The 16,601-nt window shown below is 38.4% G+C and overlaps 1 protein-coding gene across 1 annotated transcript; it reads left to right on the top strand.

Moving 5' to 3' along the window:
- The first annotated feature begins 497 nt into the window (after window positions 1-497).
- On the top strand, window positions 498-15,138 carry SPO11 (SPO11 initiator of meiotic double strand breaks). The gene is made up of 13 exons (XM_087750295.1): window positions 498-595; window positions 3,172-3,285; window positions 6,269-6,357; window positions 6,932-6,998; window positions 7,212-7,320; window positions 7,958-8,044; window positions 9,708-9,744; window positions 9,965-10,074; window positions 10,992-11,091; window positions 12,323-12,360; window positions 13,937-14,013; window positions 14,217-14,328; window positions 15,019-15,138. The coding sequence occupies exons 1-13, from the start codon at window positions 498-500 to the stop codon at window positions 15,136-15,138; spliced, it is 1,158 nt and encodes a 385-aa protein (XP_087606421.1).
- Window positions 15,139-16,601: the final 1,463 nt, after the last annotated feature.

Genomic DNA, 16,601 nt, shown 5'->3' with positions numbered 1-16,601 from the left:
CCGAGATCTGGGTGCTGTGAAGTTTGTACTTAAATATCTGCTTACGCACAGCAGCTCCAGAGACAGTTTTGAGGTTCGGTTCCCAGCGGAGGATGTGGTCAGTCAGGAAGGGCAGGAGAAGGTCCCTGTCTGTTAGGGTGGGCGGGGCCATCTCCTGTCTGTTAGCAAGAGCAGGAAAAGCCATTGGTCAGTCAGGAAGAGCGGGAAAAGCCATTGGTCAGTCAGGAAGAGCGGGAAAAGCCCTCGGTCAGTCAGGAAGGGCAGGGCCAGCTCCTGTCCATTAGAAAGGGCGGGAAAAGCCCTCAGTCAGTCAGGGCGGGAAAATCTTGACTGGTTTCTACAGAAATTTTCTGCTTTTTCTCGTTGGCCCTATGGTTTGACCTCAGATCATGAGCATGCAGAATAGTCTTTTCTAATTTCTTTGGTAATCTCTTTTGCTTCTTTTTAACATGCCTTCATTCCTTCCAGAGAAGTTGGATTGGTCTGCGCCAACCTTCATGGAGGACCACAGTGTGTGTTCCACTGAAGTGCCAGCTGGGAACAAGGCCAGCTTCAGGGAAACAAGCCTGTCTCATCATGAGAGCCAGGTCCCTAGGTAAAAGATGTGAAAAATAGCACCTATACTCTCTTTCTGTGGTAATACTTAAGTAGGTAGTGCACCATTACACCTAGTGGGCTTGTGCAAAAGTGAAAAACATACTCCCCTACAAAAACACAGGGGAGAAGGGGCTCTGACACTGCAAAGAGCAGCTCCATTCCCTCAGACATCTCCAAAAAGCCTCTAGGTACAGCCAGAAATACAAACTGTGACAAAACAAACATACTGAATTTCACTAACAAAACCTCTTCTCATTTTTTTTAAAGACTCTTTCCATACACAGTATATCAGCCTCAGAGACTAGAACAGACTGAGGGCATCTCAAAAGTATTTTAAAAGGAAAAGGATAATAATAATAATAAGAATGACTTGGAGAGTTCTTAGTCTTTGTGGCAAGGTATGGGAACCCCATGGCTTTCGCGATGTACAGTTCTGGGTTTGGGAGTGTGTTGGTTTATTACATTGCAGATTTTTATTTGTAAGTGTTTCTCTTGTGTATTTATATTGTTTGCTTGCTAAAGGTGCTATAATATTAATCTTTTATGTTATTAACGTTGAAGGTCATTTCTTGGGCTATACAGAAACAAGTATCTACTCATGCTGCAATATGTTAGAAATGATGAGGCGAACCCTGTGAGATATACAGTGCCTGCCCCTTCTCTGCTCAGATTTCACTGTTAACTAAACCACAGTGAATTTTAAGTAGGCATACTTGGCCAGTATTGTATGTTTGCTTATTAAAATTCAGTTAAACTCTGCAAAAGGGGACAGAATATCAGCAGGGGGTACACAGACAATTGCTGTCCTCTTCCTCCTATTTTGCCACATTTACAGCTTCTGTTGGCCAATAAATCGGGAAATTGGGGTTGGAGCAGAAACCTGGACTTCCAAATTCTGCAGCAAACTTTGAAGTATATCTGGAATATTAGACAGTTACAGTGAACAGAACCAAATGAATAAGTAAAATATTTGAGTATCAAAGCAACGATGCGGTTTAGATTTCCTGTCTACCTATCTGTTCCTTCATCCATCTGCCCACACATAGTTTTATTGTCTTCAACACTCTAATTTTTGTTATGTTGGAGGTATGCACCATAGCCACCTTTGCTTACCTATTTCACTCTTACCATTTACTGCATTACACATTTAGCTCATCAGCCAACCATTTCCTCTGTGCTTACTAGAATTCCTACTTTGGATATGGCAGTGAGATGTAGGATTTTAATTAGGAGGAAGAGACTATGAGTCTGAAAGTTAGGGAATCTAGGACTTGATTATGAAACTATTATACAGTAGAAAATGAATTTACATATTGGCTGCATGACCAGGCCTTCTTGTATTATCAGCACTGCAAATGCTTCACTGTTTCAGCTTTGGAAAGCCATTAGTCTCTCTGTGTCCAAGTTTATTAATCTGAAAAACAGAAAAAAATCTTACATTGTGTTTGTTAAATGTTTTAACATTATTGGCCAAAAATGTTAGTAATACTAGTAGGGGGGTTTTATACAGATACTATTATGAATAACATATTAAAATAAAAGGTTAATACTTTCCAGAAATTGCTTTCAAAAAATTATAATCTAGTTTCAGCAGAAGGAGGAGTAAGTGGAAGCTGAGCTACAAAATGGAAGAAACATGTTCAGTTGATAGAAGAGAGCTGCTTTAATGACACTTCATTATTGTTTAAGGAGACTCGTCGCTAGGTTTTAAAACTCATTCTTGCTCATTTTGTAACAGTGGGATAATTCATTTTGTGTGGTGTGCACTGGTATTGACTCATCTTTTCTTAGTATATTACTTAATGACAGAATTGGACTTTGCTGATAAAAATTTGAGCTAAAAAAGTTTTGTCTATTCTTTTAATTCCTACCTAAACTTATGATGGCATGTAGTACACTTGTAATTTTAAGGACAGCTGAAATGTTGGAGTCGGATTGCTTATGAAAATAAAAAGCATCTGTCATAACACTCGAACCAGCCTACAGTTTTGCTGCAAGGGATCTGCTGCAAGGTTACTTTGTCTTTTTAGGTGAAAGATACAGATTTTATTCTTTTCACAGTGCATCTGTTGAGACTAAGCTTTCATATAATTAAAACCCTTAGCAGTTTGTTCAGGGCAGCAGATCAAAAGGTTAATGTGCAATTGTACAACAGGAAGTATTTGTACTCTTGAACATTTTTAAAATTTACAGCATTTAGAAACAGCTTAGCCCAAATCATAGCCAAAGCCAATATTACATCATTTATAGTAAAACATTAATCATTAGTCATGAACCAGCCAGTTGGTCTAAACGTTCAGCTGGTGAAAAATTTGATGGTTTCAGGATTGAATAGAAATGTACTTTTAATTGTGTCCTCAGTCATGCATCTGGAATGGAAAGTCAAGGATTTTAGGGAAATGGAACAAAACAAAACTAAAAAACAAAAGAGTTCCTCCACATTTTTGAAACAAATATATCCTTGAAGCAGTTTTGGATTACATGATTTTTGTAGGAGTGGGGATAGATGATCAAAACTCAAAGCAGAACTAGATTTTATCATATGAACGGTATCATTAATTTTCTCTGTTTCAGTTCTGAAGTTCTTGAAGCAATAGAAAATGTTATTCAAGATGTGCTTACAAGCTTGGCCCAAAAAAAAGCACCTGTTCTCACAGTGGCTAACAGATCAGATTGGAGGAATATAGAGTAAGTATTATATATTTTGAAGTCCTGCCTTATATTAATATAAATGCCATGAATATAAGTTTGATGATGTAACTTCCAGAAAAGTTAATGTTACATAATTCTGTAAGTATTAGAATCAATAAATAATTTGACTTCTTAAAAAGTAACGGACAAATAAAAAGTAATGCTTAGTAACTACTCTGCACGAACAGGCATCCTGTGTCAAGTAACAGCAGACCATAGCATAAAGAGGAATGTAAAACTACTGTAATAGGGGTTAGAAAGGAAAGGGAGGTCCTATAAACAATCATTTTCTGGAAGCAGTAGAAACCAGAAATGATAAGTTGTGTTAGAGTGAAAAAATCTGGTTTAGGCTGGAAACAATTACTAGCAATTTCATCCTCCAATGCCTTTTCTCTGCTTCCTCGTTTCTTTTTCTCTGCTTTTCCCCATGGTATCTTATTTCTTAACATTAGAGCGATAAACTTATTGTTCCTCAGAGAAGATGCACCTCACCTCTTCCTGTTATATGTCTTGCCTCCATGTTGTGTTCTAGGTTCATTACCAGCCAAACAAAGCAAACCAAGTCTCTAATATGTTATCTAAATTTCAGATCTTATGCCAGCTTGTCTAGACAGGATCAGAGAAAAAGCAACCTGTCCTCCTTTATAACGCACTTTGTGATTTGTAGGAGTTGCTTGTGCAACAGTATTTTTCCAAGGAGATCATTTAAACTGAAAATACCTGAAAGTGAGAGATTAATTGCTTTCTATAATACAGAAGCAAAAGGATGAAGGAAGACACAAATCTATTTTTTGCCCTGCAATAGCTTTGGACGTCAGTGGGTTAAAGGATATTTAGATTGATAAGATTGCAGAGGTGCTTGTAAGTGGACACATTACAAACATTTGAGGTTGAGAAAGCATAGCAAACCTTCTACGCGTAACACTTTGGTGGAATTCTCATTTAATGAGAACAATAAACTTCTGTCAATCAAAAAACCTGAGGGGCCTGAAGGTAATCAGTTAACTGAAAGGCTTGAATGTTCCTGGGAATTTAATGGTCTGTGTCTTGATAGTTTGACAAAAATGTTTCACTCATGTCTGTAAAATTAAAATACTGTAACAAAGTTTTGCAATTTTTGGCAATCTTTGGGGAAATGGCATTCCAAGCTAGAAAAACAAATGGGAGATGTTATTTGCCATCAGAACACATAGGGGGGAAAACATTCAAATTAAAACAAGTTAACATCACAGTATGTTAAAAATAAGACTCATCAATCACATTTAAAAATGCTGAACTGTTATTTATGGTGGAGAAATGTAATCTCAGAGATGCATTTCCATTGAATACTGACCTATATCCCACTGTAATACTGCAGTTTAAGAAGATTAAAAATAAATAGACAAATAAAAATAAAAACAGAATGCCAAAATACAATACAAATGGAAGAAAATATAGTCAGTGGAGCATTTTTTTTTCTTTTTTGGGCAGCCTTTTCATACGTAATTTACACAGCTGGAATCTTCTGGGCAGGAACTAGTAGAAGGAGAGAATGATTTTGTGTTTGAGATGTTCCTTGTAAACATTTGTAAATGCCCAGAGAGGTATTTACCTGAGAATGATGTCAGTCAGTGAGGATGCCGGGCCTAAAGCAGTGCAAGCAGTTTCCAGTGACCAGCTGTATCTTTCCGGGGCAGGGGGGAATAGATTTCCCATCAGTGGAAAGAAGATTTTATAGAAAACTACTCTGCTGGGGTAAATGCAAACCCAGGAAGAATTGCTGGATGTCCGCTCTAATGCCAGGTTGCAGTTGCCTTTACGAAATATCTGTGGGAGCCACATCGATCAGGTCCCTCAGCATACTGCTTTCTGAAAGGAGCGCTCCTTATTTAACCTGAGAGAGCAATCCAGCAAAGTTCTGATTACTGTTGTCCTCCCGTGCCGTTACAATGCAGGGAGCATGCAAGTGAAACGCCCAAATATCTTTTAGACATTGCAGCACAAAGGCAATAAAGTTACGGTAAAGCTGGCAGGCAGATGCTCCACTGCGCTGCTTGTTATTGCTGTCGCGTCACGTATGTGCACCGTGGTGTGTTCTGCCACCCAAAGGATGCATGGAGCAAAGCCTTTGACAAAGAAATTCAGAAACGTTACATGGTTTTAGATAAAATTATGGCCATTTTACCACCAATACTTTTTAAAAGTACATACAAAACTCTGAAATGAAAAAGAATGCTTTAAGACAGGACTGTCATAAGGCACTAAAATAATTTTAAGTAAAATAAGGAAGTGTCATTAAGAAAATAACTGATTCTTTTGGTGAAATGTGCACCTCCAGACATGAAATGGTGAAACTCAAAATCTTGGAGCTCATTCAGATTAAACTACTGCTTAGAGAATAGGGTGGACCATGTTTTTGTTTCCAAAAGTTAACAATGGAATGTAATTGAGTTATTCTGGTAATAATTTAAGAGCATAAATCAGATAATATTATTGTAATCTGAAATAGTAACACTTTTTCATACATTCAACGTCAGAAAGTCACTGTGTCAGACTTGATTTGTATTCCAATAACGATTCACATCTTTTCCTGTGTTGGTTATTCCTTTGTTTTTATGCGAAATAATAATTGATGCTGATATATTAACATGAATAGAATATTTTTCTTATCTCTGCTTTTGTCTGAAAACTTGTATCTTAGGCTTAAATCCAGTCTTGAAGTATCTTCTTGAGAAACTTTCATGTTTGGAAGCCAATGATCAGATGGGGGCAGTTCAGCAATGTTTTGAAGGGATCATTTTGGCAGCTGATGACTGCTGCCTGCCTTTTGCCTTCAGCCACTCCAACTCCACCCAAGTTGATGGTTTCTGCACTGAGTCTGAAATAGCACTAACGTATCTGATTATAGGCAAGGGGTCTGAGTCTGAATTACCTTGCAGAGAACAACTTACATATACGCAATAAGTTTACGGTTTTATTGTATTTGTTTGCAATGTATCAGATTTAAAGATTCTGTAGGTCTACAGATGATACCACATTGTACTACAAAACAAATAAGAAGTGACTGCCCTAGATCAGCACCAAAATTTGGTAAGTTAAAAAAGTCCAAAAGCAGAATTCTTGTTTTTTCTTGTATTTTAGTTCAAAACCTTGTTAAAAAAAAAAAAAAAAAAAAAAGATTCAGAAATGTATGGCTAATATAACCTGATATTATGACCAGCCCTTCAGCTTTTCTCTTCTCTATTAAATTATAGTGAGTGACAGTGAAATTAATACAGCGTTCCTAAAGTTTCTGCCCTCCCTGAATGAATATCAGCTGAATGCACATTCAAGAGGTCTTAAAGTAAAAACATCACCCTTCTTCAAAAAGCTAGCTAGTAAAGGAATCTTGGAATGTGGACAATATACTCATTTCTTTTTCTAACTCAGTCATTTAATTTCTTGGCCTGGGCAGCAGGGCATACATTCCCTCACTTAACTCCATCATATTTTTTCTAATTATGCTAGAAATTATTGAGTCTATTGATTAGTACAGCATTTTCACAGCACATTAAAATATATGTTTCAAAGTTTTATTTTATGAGACACAAATATGGGTCAATATAAAGACAAATTATACATTTCTGAAAATGGATAAAATATGTTTTAAAATGTATGTTTTCAGCTCTGATGCTCAAGATATTATCTATGATTTATAAGATGGTGCAGAGCAATACTTATGCAACTAAAAGGTAACATACTACATTTCTGTAATTTCAAATAAAGTTTTATTTTAATAATGTTAATGTGAAAAACAGCCTGTAGGATACAAACCTGTAGGATAATGGATTCCTGTACGTAAAATGCTTTAGGTTGATCTGATTATCCACGCCCTCTATAAAATTCTCATGAGCCTACAGCTGTTTCAGTATTATAATTACAAATACAATATTTTGTCTTGATAGAGATATATATTATTCAGATACACTACTGTTTGGTAGCCAAAGTGTTGTGGATGATATAATCAATGACATTTCTTGTATGCTTAAGATACCTCGGAGAAGTCTACATATAGTAAGTGGCTTATTATGAATGTTTTTATCATTATTTCCAAACCATATAGATTGAACTGAAAGCTGAAATACAAACAGAAGTTATCAGTAGGAAATACATAGTTAAAATAAAAAGAGTCATTTGTGCAAAGGAAACCTGATTATGGTTTATCATAGCCCTCGAAAGGTTTCTTTCTTCAGAGAAAATTCATAGAGTTTGCTTGTTCCAAAGAGTTTGGGACAAACTGCCAGCTAAAATCACACGGCCTTTTGCTATTACCTAGTGAAGGCAGTGCCTAAACTTCAGGGTGCAAGATACCTGTTCAGCAATTCGTACTGAAAGGATTTGCTAACTTGGGGGTTAAATGAAAATTTAAAGTAAGTCAGAGATGTAACAACCTTTCAAATTTAGTTGTATCTCATGCCTTACAAGAATTCCTTTGTATCTATAAATGCAGTTAACATTATTTATTGAAAGTATGCCTTTATATCCGTGATGACAACAACATTGCTTAGTTCTTAAAAGGCTGATGGCAGTCGATAACAGCTTATTACCGGTCAGAATTCTTTTCAGAAGTTTCTTGTTTTGCTTGTGCAATATAGTAATATAACAGCATGTGACTTCCAATTTACTGTATACAACTTACTATTTTTTTCAGCTGTCTACAACTAAAGGTTTTGTTGCTGGTAATTTAAGTTACACTGAGGAAGATGGTACAAAAGTGAATTGTACCTGTGGTGCAACAGTATGTATTATAAAACAGTAACAGTAATTCATAGCGTCTACCTTTGCATGACATCCTGCACTTCTTGTAGCTCAGCTTACTGTATACATTTATTATACAGACCTGTGCTTGTGGCAAATTGAGACATTACAGCCTCGGTGAAAAAAGAGATAAAAAGTGTTGCTCAACTGTATTGCAGTTCTGAAGCTCACCTGTGTACTCACCAGGAATATATCCTTTGGATATGGTTTTTAGCACTACCTTCTCCCACAGGAGCCTTGCAGAGGAAGGCACATACATTGTGTACCTTAGGCTTTATATTACAATGTTCTGTCAAATAAGTGCTGTGAATCAAAGAATCCTGAGCACTCTGAACATAGTTTCTGTCACAATAGATTGATTTCTGGCAGAGCAAGAAAACAAGCCTTATGGGATGAGTTAACATGCTCCTGTGGTCCTCAGTGAGCTGCTTCTACCACGCTGGGCAGACTCCTCTAGTAGCAACAGCACAGATGAGAGACCGAAGTGAGCCTGTATAATTAGAAATCTCTTTCTGGACCCAAATTATGTTCTCATTTACAGAAGTTTAATGATGATACTCCATAAGAGTTGATATTGTCTTCATGTGCCCAGCACTGTACAACCAAAGTAAATAATATCAGGCTGTTTGGTCTCAGGATTATCACTTATACAGGAATTACAGACATTAGACGGGCTTATTGTCAACTAATTTTATCAAAGGTAGCACTGAGCTAAAGAGAAGTTTCATAAGAGTCAAGAGCCAAAAGTAGCTTGAGGAGATGAGACTCAACTAATCCAGTCCTAAAAGATGTCCTATAGCCGTGCAGAGTATGAAAGCAGGAACAGAACTCAGACTTGCTGACCCTTCTCGTGATTTCCTAGAAAATGTGTTCATTGTAAGCCTAAGTCAGTAATTTCAAAATGGAAAGATAACCTTAGCTGCCTGCTATACTTTGTTCTTAAGCAGAGCATGAAGACCCCTGTTATTAATGCTCTTCTACAGCTCTTCGTATTTTTATTTGTTGAGTTGTTCCACCCTGGCACCGGAGGTGATTTAGCAGTCAGAAGTAAAACCAGACCACACACGTCGATACATACATACTCTTTTGCCAAGTTCTTCCTCCAGTTCCTGTTTTCTCATCCTTATGCTTGCCAGATTGAGCCAATCCTAATATGAGATGTAAAGTAAACGTTACTACGTCTTAAAATTGTTGCTCCAAAATAGATAAAAAATCAGGTTATAGGTTAATAAGAGAAAGGATTTAATGGCCTTCCAAAAAGAATACTTAAATTAAGCCTGTATTAAATTTGCGATCTTCACACCAAGCTGGCTTTTTTTCTGGCTAAGACAGTTAAAAAATTAATCAGGATATTGTCATCTCTGTAATGCCCATATGATGAACAATCTTCTGTGACAGTAGCACAAAGACTTTTGAAAAGCGTCTTGTTATAACAGGAGGACTCCTACAGAACCATACAATAGAGCAGGATATGAATGGTTGAATACGCTTATGAAGAGGTGAAAATGTCAAGATTGATCTTGTATATAGAAGATGAATGGTTGTTTCAGGACGTAATTGTGTCCTTCATTACCTAATGTTGTTATTTTAAAATATATCATTTTCTCTATTTAAAATGATTAATCTCATTTTTGTTGTTTTAGGCAGTCACTGTGCCATCTAATGTTCAAGGAATTAAAAGTATCCTTTGAGCAAGAACTGTCATTGTAGACTGAAAAAATAAAGTAAAAACAAAGAATATTCCAAGTTAAACAATGTTCTGGTAATTTTTTCTTTGCTTGTTGGCTCTGAAATTGAGTCATGAACAGTGCTTTGGCTCCAGAACAGGTATTTTAGAGCATTTAGTTTTAATTAATTGTGTGATGGATCATTTTACATGCAGCTAGCCTTAACAGAAAAGATTTAATCTCACATGCCAAATTTATGTTAATTGTAGAAAAAGATGCAACTTTTCAGAGACTCCTGGATGATGACTTCTGCAATAAATTGTCCCCATGTATAATGATTACGGTATGCATCTTACACTTCATATCGTCTAGCTAGACATAAGAATTTAAATGATTAGCATGGTAGTGGTGCTCAAACTTGGTCAAAAGACCATAATAAAATTAATATGAAATATGTCTAATGATTTTTTTTTTCATTTTATTATCCTGGTAGAAATACAAAATACACATTCTAAAGACTTATTTCCTCCAAACATCTCCTTAGAGCTTGATAGCTTATCAACTTCATGCGCTGCTGCAAAGTAGCTGCCCCACTCAGGCTCAGAAAGGCTTAACTGTTGAGTAACCTTTGGTCCTTCATGACCCTAGGTTTAGCAAACCCAAATGAAACAGAATTGGTTGATTTTGGATTGTACTGAAAGAGCTATGGAATCTGGAGAATTAATAGGAATGTGTAAATGCAATATGCATACCTACTTGTTCTGGGACAAATCTGGCCCACAATGAGGAAAAAACATATCCCCGTACCTAAGAGAGAGAAGCATTTCTACTATGCAGCATACTGTCCAGTTATAGTCAGTCACAGCAAGAACTTGTCTTATATTGTTTCATTAGTGCCATAAATGTTTTTGAGAAGAAACAAGTAGCCTTTTTACACCGGCTTGTACGGATACCAGGGTACATCTATACCTCAACTCCCAGACCTTACAATTTAACTCCTTAAATAGAGGAATGTATGAGACGTCTGCAGTGCCTGTAATCCGGGACATCTGCCGTGCTGCTCCCCAGCCCGTTCCTCCTTCCCTCCTCACAGAGCCAAACTGGGCGCATACAACTTTCCCTGCAAAATAGCTGCTAGAGAAATATTTCTGGCAGGATTTTGTTTGTTTGCTTGCTTTTAAATGACAAATGTAAACACATATATAGCCAGATGTTGTTTTAATTAATTTATAACTGTCTGCTTTTATTTTATTTCCTTAGGGAAGAGGCATACCAGATCTTAATACACGACTTTTGGTCAGAAAGCTGTGGGATACTTTTCAAATTCCTATTTTCACCCTTATGGATGCAGATCCACACGGTAAATCTGTAGAGGTTCAATGACATGAAAGGAACACAAAATTTATTTAGAATGTCTTTTTTCACTTTTATGGGAAAGTACTCAGAGCACAGAGATCCAACACAATCAGAAGGTTCCTGATGTATGCAGAATATATCTACGAGTATGGAAGGAGTTTAACTGAAACATCGGTACTGGCTTTACATCCCCATTGAATATACCTTTTTTTTTTTTTTTGAAAGATTTTGAATGTACCGGTGGGCCTAAAAATGGGGACAAATACAATGGAATTTCATGATCCATTGCATGATTCCACTGATTTTAACGGGAGTTAGGCACTTGACCCCTTCTAAAAGTCTCAGGAGGTCCTAGCTATACCTCTACAAAGTTCAATACTGTTGAAAATGTTGCTCTGTCAAGAATTCCAGCTGTTGGCTATACTATTCCTTTCGTAAAATAAAAGGAAATAACAGGAACTTTTGTAAACATTGCTCAGTTTGGTATAAAGCAAAATTTTAGCTACGTTATGAACCTTAGGCCAGACAGCCATGAAGAAAATAGTATGTTTGAGCAAAGTGAGTCTTTTATTCATTTTAAAGTAGTTCTTCACACTTATATTAATAATTCAGCACTCATGTCAATAGTTTACAGCAGTGAAAGCTAGAAACCACAAGTCTGATGCCAGCACGAATAAAGTTAATCCTAAAACAAGTCCATCGCATTCTGGATGCGCTATTCTGTTACATCACCAGCAGGTCTGAAATTTCCCTCCTTTCACGAGGGATTCTGTGTATGTGAGAGTGTATGCCTTTGAATTCAGAATGTGAATTCACATACACAAAATGTAGAAAATCTCTTACGTATCTACACGGATACCACTTGAAATTTTGGAGATTACTGCAAAATGAGAAGCAGCTGCTCAAAGCAATAGTATTAGGAGCTACAGATTACACAGGATAAAGACAGACACTTTTTGTGATAGATGTTGGACAACGTGTAAAAGAACTGATTATCCTTGGTTTTGAAATGACGATGCAGACAGCGTGAAACATTTAACTATGTAAAGGGGACATATTATGCTCAAATTCTGATTATTTTGACATACTCTAAAATAATTGTAAGCCGTAAAGAACCTCACTAATCATAAAGCCATAACTGTTATGCCATAAAATTGAATTCTTAATGTGGTCGTCTTAAACATGCCCAGTGTGCAGATAAACAGAGACTTGACATTTGGTTTTCTGCAACCTAGGTGTAGAAATAATGTGCATCTACAAATACGGATCTGTGGTGAGTACAATTTTTCCACTTCAAATACATCGTTTGGTAGCCCAGCCTTGAAGCTGGAATGTATGAAATGTTGGAATGGTGACTGCCTTTTATCATTTTGTTTCAACACAAAGACACAGGTTTTAGGCCTTGTGTTATCTGCCGAAATGGCTTCTTCCTGCAACAAAAAGAAACTGGGTAACGATGACAGGTGTTCATTTAACTGTATTTCAGTTTTTCCCTGCTGCACGGGCAGTTTTCAGGAAGTCCAAATAACAAAGTGTTCTCCACTTTGCTTTGCTTCTGCCTTAGAAGAGAAATGAAGGCTGGAGGGACCTTGGGAGGAGGAGGACATAACTTGGGAGATGGGTGACTCTCCACTAAATCATGTTATGTTGGTAAAGATTTTGTTGTGGGGTGAGAATTCGCTTATGGATACATGTGTTAGTGTGGAACATTATGGAAGAAGAGGCAAAGGGGACAAGAAGGCATTATTATATCACATTGCTACAAGACAAGGTACAGGAAGACAATATAGAAGGCAGGCAGAGTAAGGTGAAGGCAGGGGGCAGGAGCAGATGGGTGAACTGTTCAGTAGAGCAATGGAGGAACAACATCCAAAGTAAAAAAAAAAAAGAAAAAACAAACTTCAGAAAACTGTCAGACACTGATGATGTCAGAGTTCAAATATATGTCATAACATATGCCTCAAGCACATCCAGGGAGACAGAACTCCCAAGTTTTCAGGTGAGCTGTCATGCTTTCAGCTCTCCTACAAGGGTGTGCAAACTGATAAAACACCATCACCCAGGATTAAATTAAATTGTTAGGTTCCTTTGAAAGTTTATTTTGTTCAACTACAGAGCAACAGGTGCATCAAATGAAACTAGAATGTGTCAAGTTGATTACAAACAATGGAAGTATTCGTTTATACAACATGTAATTTAACTGTGATACTTTGCTGTAGGGGGCTGTAGATGACAAAAGTTTTCATGGATTCTAAAAGCAACCTGACAAAATCAAGTATTACACCACCGCCACTTCTGGCGCAGAAAGTTGGAGTCACAAACCGTTGGGAGCAGGGGGAGTATTCTGAGAAGTATCATTAATTGCTTATTTGTTTTTACACTTTTCCCTGAGATATTTACTGTAGCCGTGATACTGGACCAGATGAACCTTTGTTTGGGCTATTTTTATATGATCTGGTACTTTCCAGCAGAAAATATCAGAAATCTCCAGATTTGATTGTCGTTGCTCATCCTGGCTTAATTGTTTTTTTAATTGGCAATCAGACTCGCATTGACTGTAAAAAACCAACCCAAACCAACCCAAACCAACCCATTCAGACTAGACCAGTCTAAGTTGACCCAGTCTAGAATCCGTCATAGGGTGAAGGGTGCAAGTCTTTGTGAAGGCACGGTTTCCAGCAAGGGGATGTGGTAAGCTTCAGTTGCACTATTTTCTCCTATACCATCTGAGAGTGAAAACACCCAACTATTTTTTGTAATAAAATCTGACCATGACCTTGGAAGGCATACATCTCAAATAATTTAAACTAAAAGTCACTGAATGTTATAGTTGACCTTTCTTATTTCAGTCAATGTCTTTTGAGGCTCATCATCTCACCGTTCCATCTATAAAGTGGCTTGGTCTTCTTCCATCTGATCTTGAGAGGTTAGTTATTTCCCCAAAAGAAACAAAAGTGTTCTTCTGTTTCATAGACCGGAAATGTAATCTGACTTACTGCACAAAAAGACAACTGACATTTAAATCCGTTATTCTTTTCATCTACTGTTTTGGCTTAATATAAAGAAATAAGTTGGAATAAATATTTTTTAAGTATATGAGAAAATTTAACAACTTTATTTTCTTTTCAGACTAAATATACGCAAAGATGCCCTGATTCCATTTACAAAGCAAGATCAAAATAAGTTAGCAAGTATACAAAAGAGACCTTACATTGCCTGTCAGCCCATGTGGAAAAAAGAAGTATGTATAAACCTATTGTTTCCTATTTCTCACTCCCCACAGGAGAAATCCTATCGTCTGCAATCCTGCTCCTCTCTATGATGACAAACTCTTAGTGTAGCAAAACCAGTACGGTTTTGCAGCCTTAAAAGAAGGCAAGATTGAGAAAGCCCATGCCCGCCGTCTCTCTGAATCAGTGGGCCTCGATGGCTCACGGGCCAGAACTGGCAGCATTTTAAGCTTTCCTGACATCAGTCACCTGATGATCATACGCTGTACCTGGGATTTTACTGCCTTCCTAAATATTACAGACTATATTACGTCTTTGCGAGTAGGGGAATGCTTACAGCAGTTACTTGCTCAGTACCAGACCCCTAATCTCGCCTGTGGCTTTTAGGCCATGTATCTCAATTCAGGCATATATTGTGTGGAATGGTTAGAAAGGAAGAAAAGGTATTGTGTACCTTCCCCTTCCTCTTTATACTCCTCTTATAAATCGCTCGTGTTACTGTGAGATACGCACTAGAGAACAAAAAAACATAGAGTAAAATGAATCTCAGCTCAGTGACAGGGATTTTGCAGCACCATCTCCAGTAATACTAACTTTACAGTTCTACACGCACATCCAACAAGTGTGGTTCTTATTTAAATAATGACCTAACCCTGGATCAGGCTGTTACAGCATCACACATTCATCTGTTCTTCTTTTAGCTGGAAATTATGGCAGCATCTAAACTGAAGGCTGAAATTCAAGTTTTAACTTCTCTTTCATCAGATTACCTTTCCAGAGTCTATTTACCAAACAAACTGCAATTTGGTGGATGGCTATGACTGCTTGTTTGCAAATGAAACGTTTGTCGTGGGATTGATTTATTTTGTTGACTGCTCTTAGAAAAAATGCAGAGAGAGGAGTATGCTTCAGCTTCTTGTTAGGTTTCTTTATCACAGTATCTAGATTACAATTCTCTCTTTTTCCTCTTTCAAACCATAAGACAAATTACGATTCTTTTACAGAATCCTGTTGCTTCCATTCTGTGGCTTCTGCACTGTAGCAATGCCCAATGCACTGGTACATACATAAAAAGATAATGAGATATGTTCCTTCTGTCCAGAAAATGTTAAGTTCAGAAATGTATCAAGGAATTGCTTTGCCTTCTATCTTAAAGCACAAGATGATGCTGTACCAACCTTTTATTTTTGAAGAGAGTGAAAGACTTTGTTAATTTATTGCGCGTGCCTCCTTTTGGATATATTTTAAGTACAGCATTGTGGCATTTTGTGTTCACCGTAAATTCAGACCGAAAAATCAGAGATAATTCTTCATTACTGCATATCCTAAGCCGCGAGGTTCCAGCAACCACATTACTATTTGTCTTCAATGAACAAGGAAGCAAGCAGATGTTACTAATTAAGAATTTAATAAACCATCCTGTTAACGATGCACATCGTGACAGAATCCCTTGTTCATTTTCTTTATTCAGTTGGCTCTAAAACAGTAAAAAGGAGCAGGAAACTGTGGTGATTAAAGCGTACAGTAAGTTTTATGTGAGGAAACCAAATTGACTGCATAGAAAATACTTCCAATACTGACCTATGCAGTCATCTGCATGGATCTTAGATAATATTTTCAGTAGACTTATCCAGTTGGCTTTTTTTTACCACTGTTCCACCAGAATTAAATTCGAAAGGAATTAAAGCTCCTTCTTACGGACTGCGCGGTAGCAGCGTTGCTACCCACGAGTCGCTCCTGGAGCCGGGGCACGCAGAGCCCGGAGGCCGAGCGCACCCCGGGCCGCTCGCCACCGGCAGGTGCCAGGGCGAGGCCTCGCCCCCCGGGGTCAGCGCCAGGCGGGCCGCGGGCCTGCCGCGCCTCCGGCGGCGGGGCGCTTCCCTACGCCGGGCCTGCAGGCAGGCGACATCTTCATGAGAGCCAGCGAGACCCCCCAGTGCCCCGAGCAGCGGCCTGCCACGGGTTAACGCTACCCGCGTTCAAACGGGTGAAGCCTCCCCACGCCGCAGCAGCTGTATTTAGCGCCACGGTGGTGCCAAGGGGAGCGGACCCTGCTGACACCCGCCCGACCGCGGCGCCTCCCGCCGCCTCGGGAAACACCACCTCCTCTGCAGCGCCGGCTGCAAAGGCCACCACGCGGCTGACCCCCTTCCGCACGCGCAGGGAAAGAAAAAGTAATTAATTCTTTTTCTCTCTCCTTAGCGGCGGCGCCACGGAGGTCCCCAGCGGGCCGAGGGGAGCGGGCGCGGCCCCGCCGGACTGGGCTCTCCCCGGCCGGGAGGCA

Source organism: Nipponia nippon, unplaced genomic scaffold, assembly GCF_047370975.1.
Source record: "Nipponia nippon isolate SJK-2023a ecotype South Korea unplaced genomic scaffold, ASM4737097v1 scaffold_13, whole genome shotgun sequence".
Classification (NCBI taxonomy): domain Eukaryota; kingdom Metazoa; phylum Chordata; class Aves; order Pelecaniformes; family Threskiornithidae; genus Nipponia; species Nipponia nippon.
The sequence above is the reverse complement of the archived record's forward strand: the minus strand, read 5'-3'. Positions and strand labels throughout refer to the sequence as shown.

Excerpts from the sequence above, each read along its gene's own strand:
- SPO11 (XM_087750295.1), top strand. The coding sequence starts at position 498 with ATGGAGGACCACAGTGTGTGTTCCACTGAAGTGCCAGCTGGGAACAAG. Across the intron at positions 3,286-6,268 it reads TCAGATTGGAGGAATATAGA|ATTTAAAGATTCTGTAGGTC; the intron begins GTAAGTATTATA and ends GCAATGTATCAG. Across the intron at positions 11,092-12,322 it reads TATGGATGCAGATCCACACG|GTGTAGAAATAATGTGCATC; the intron begins GTAAATCTGTAG and ends TCTGCAACCTAG.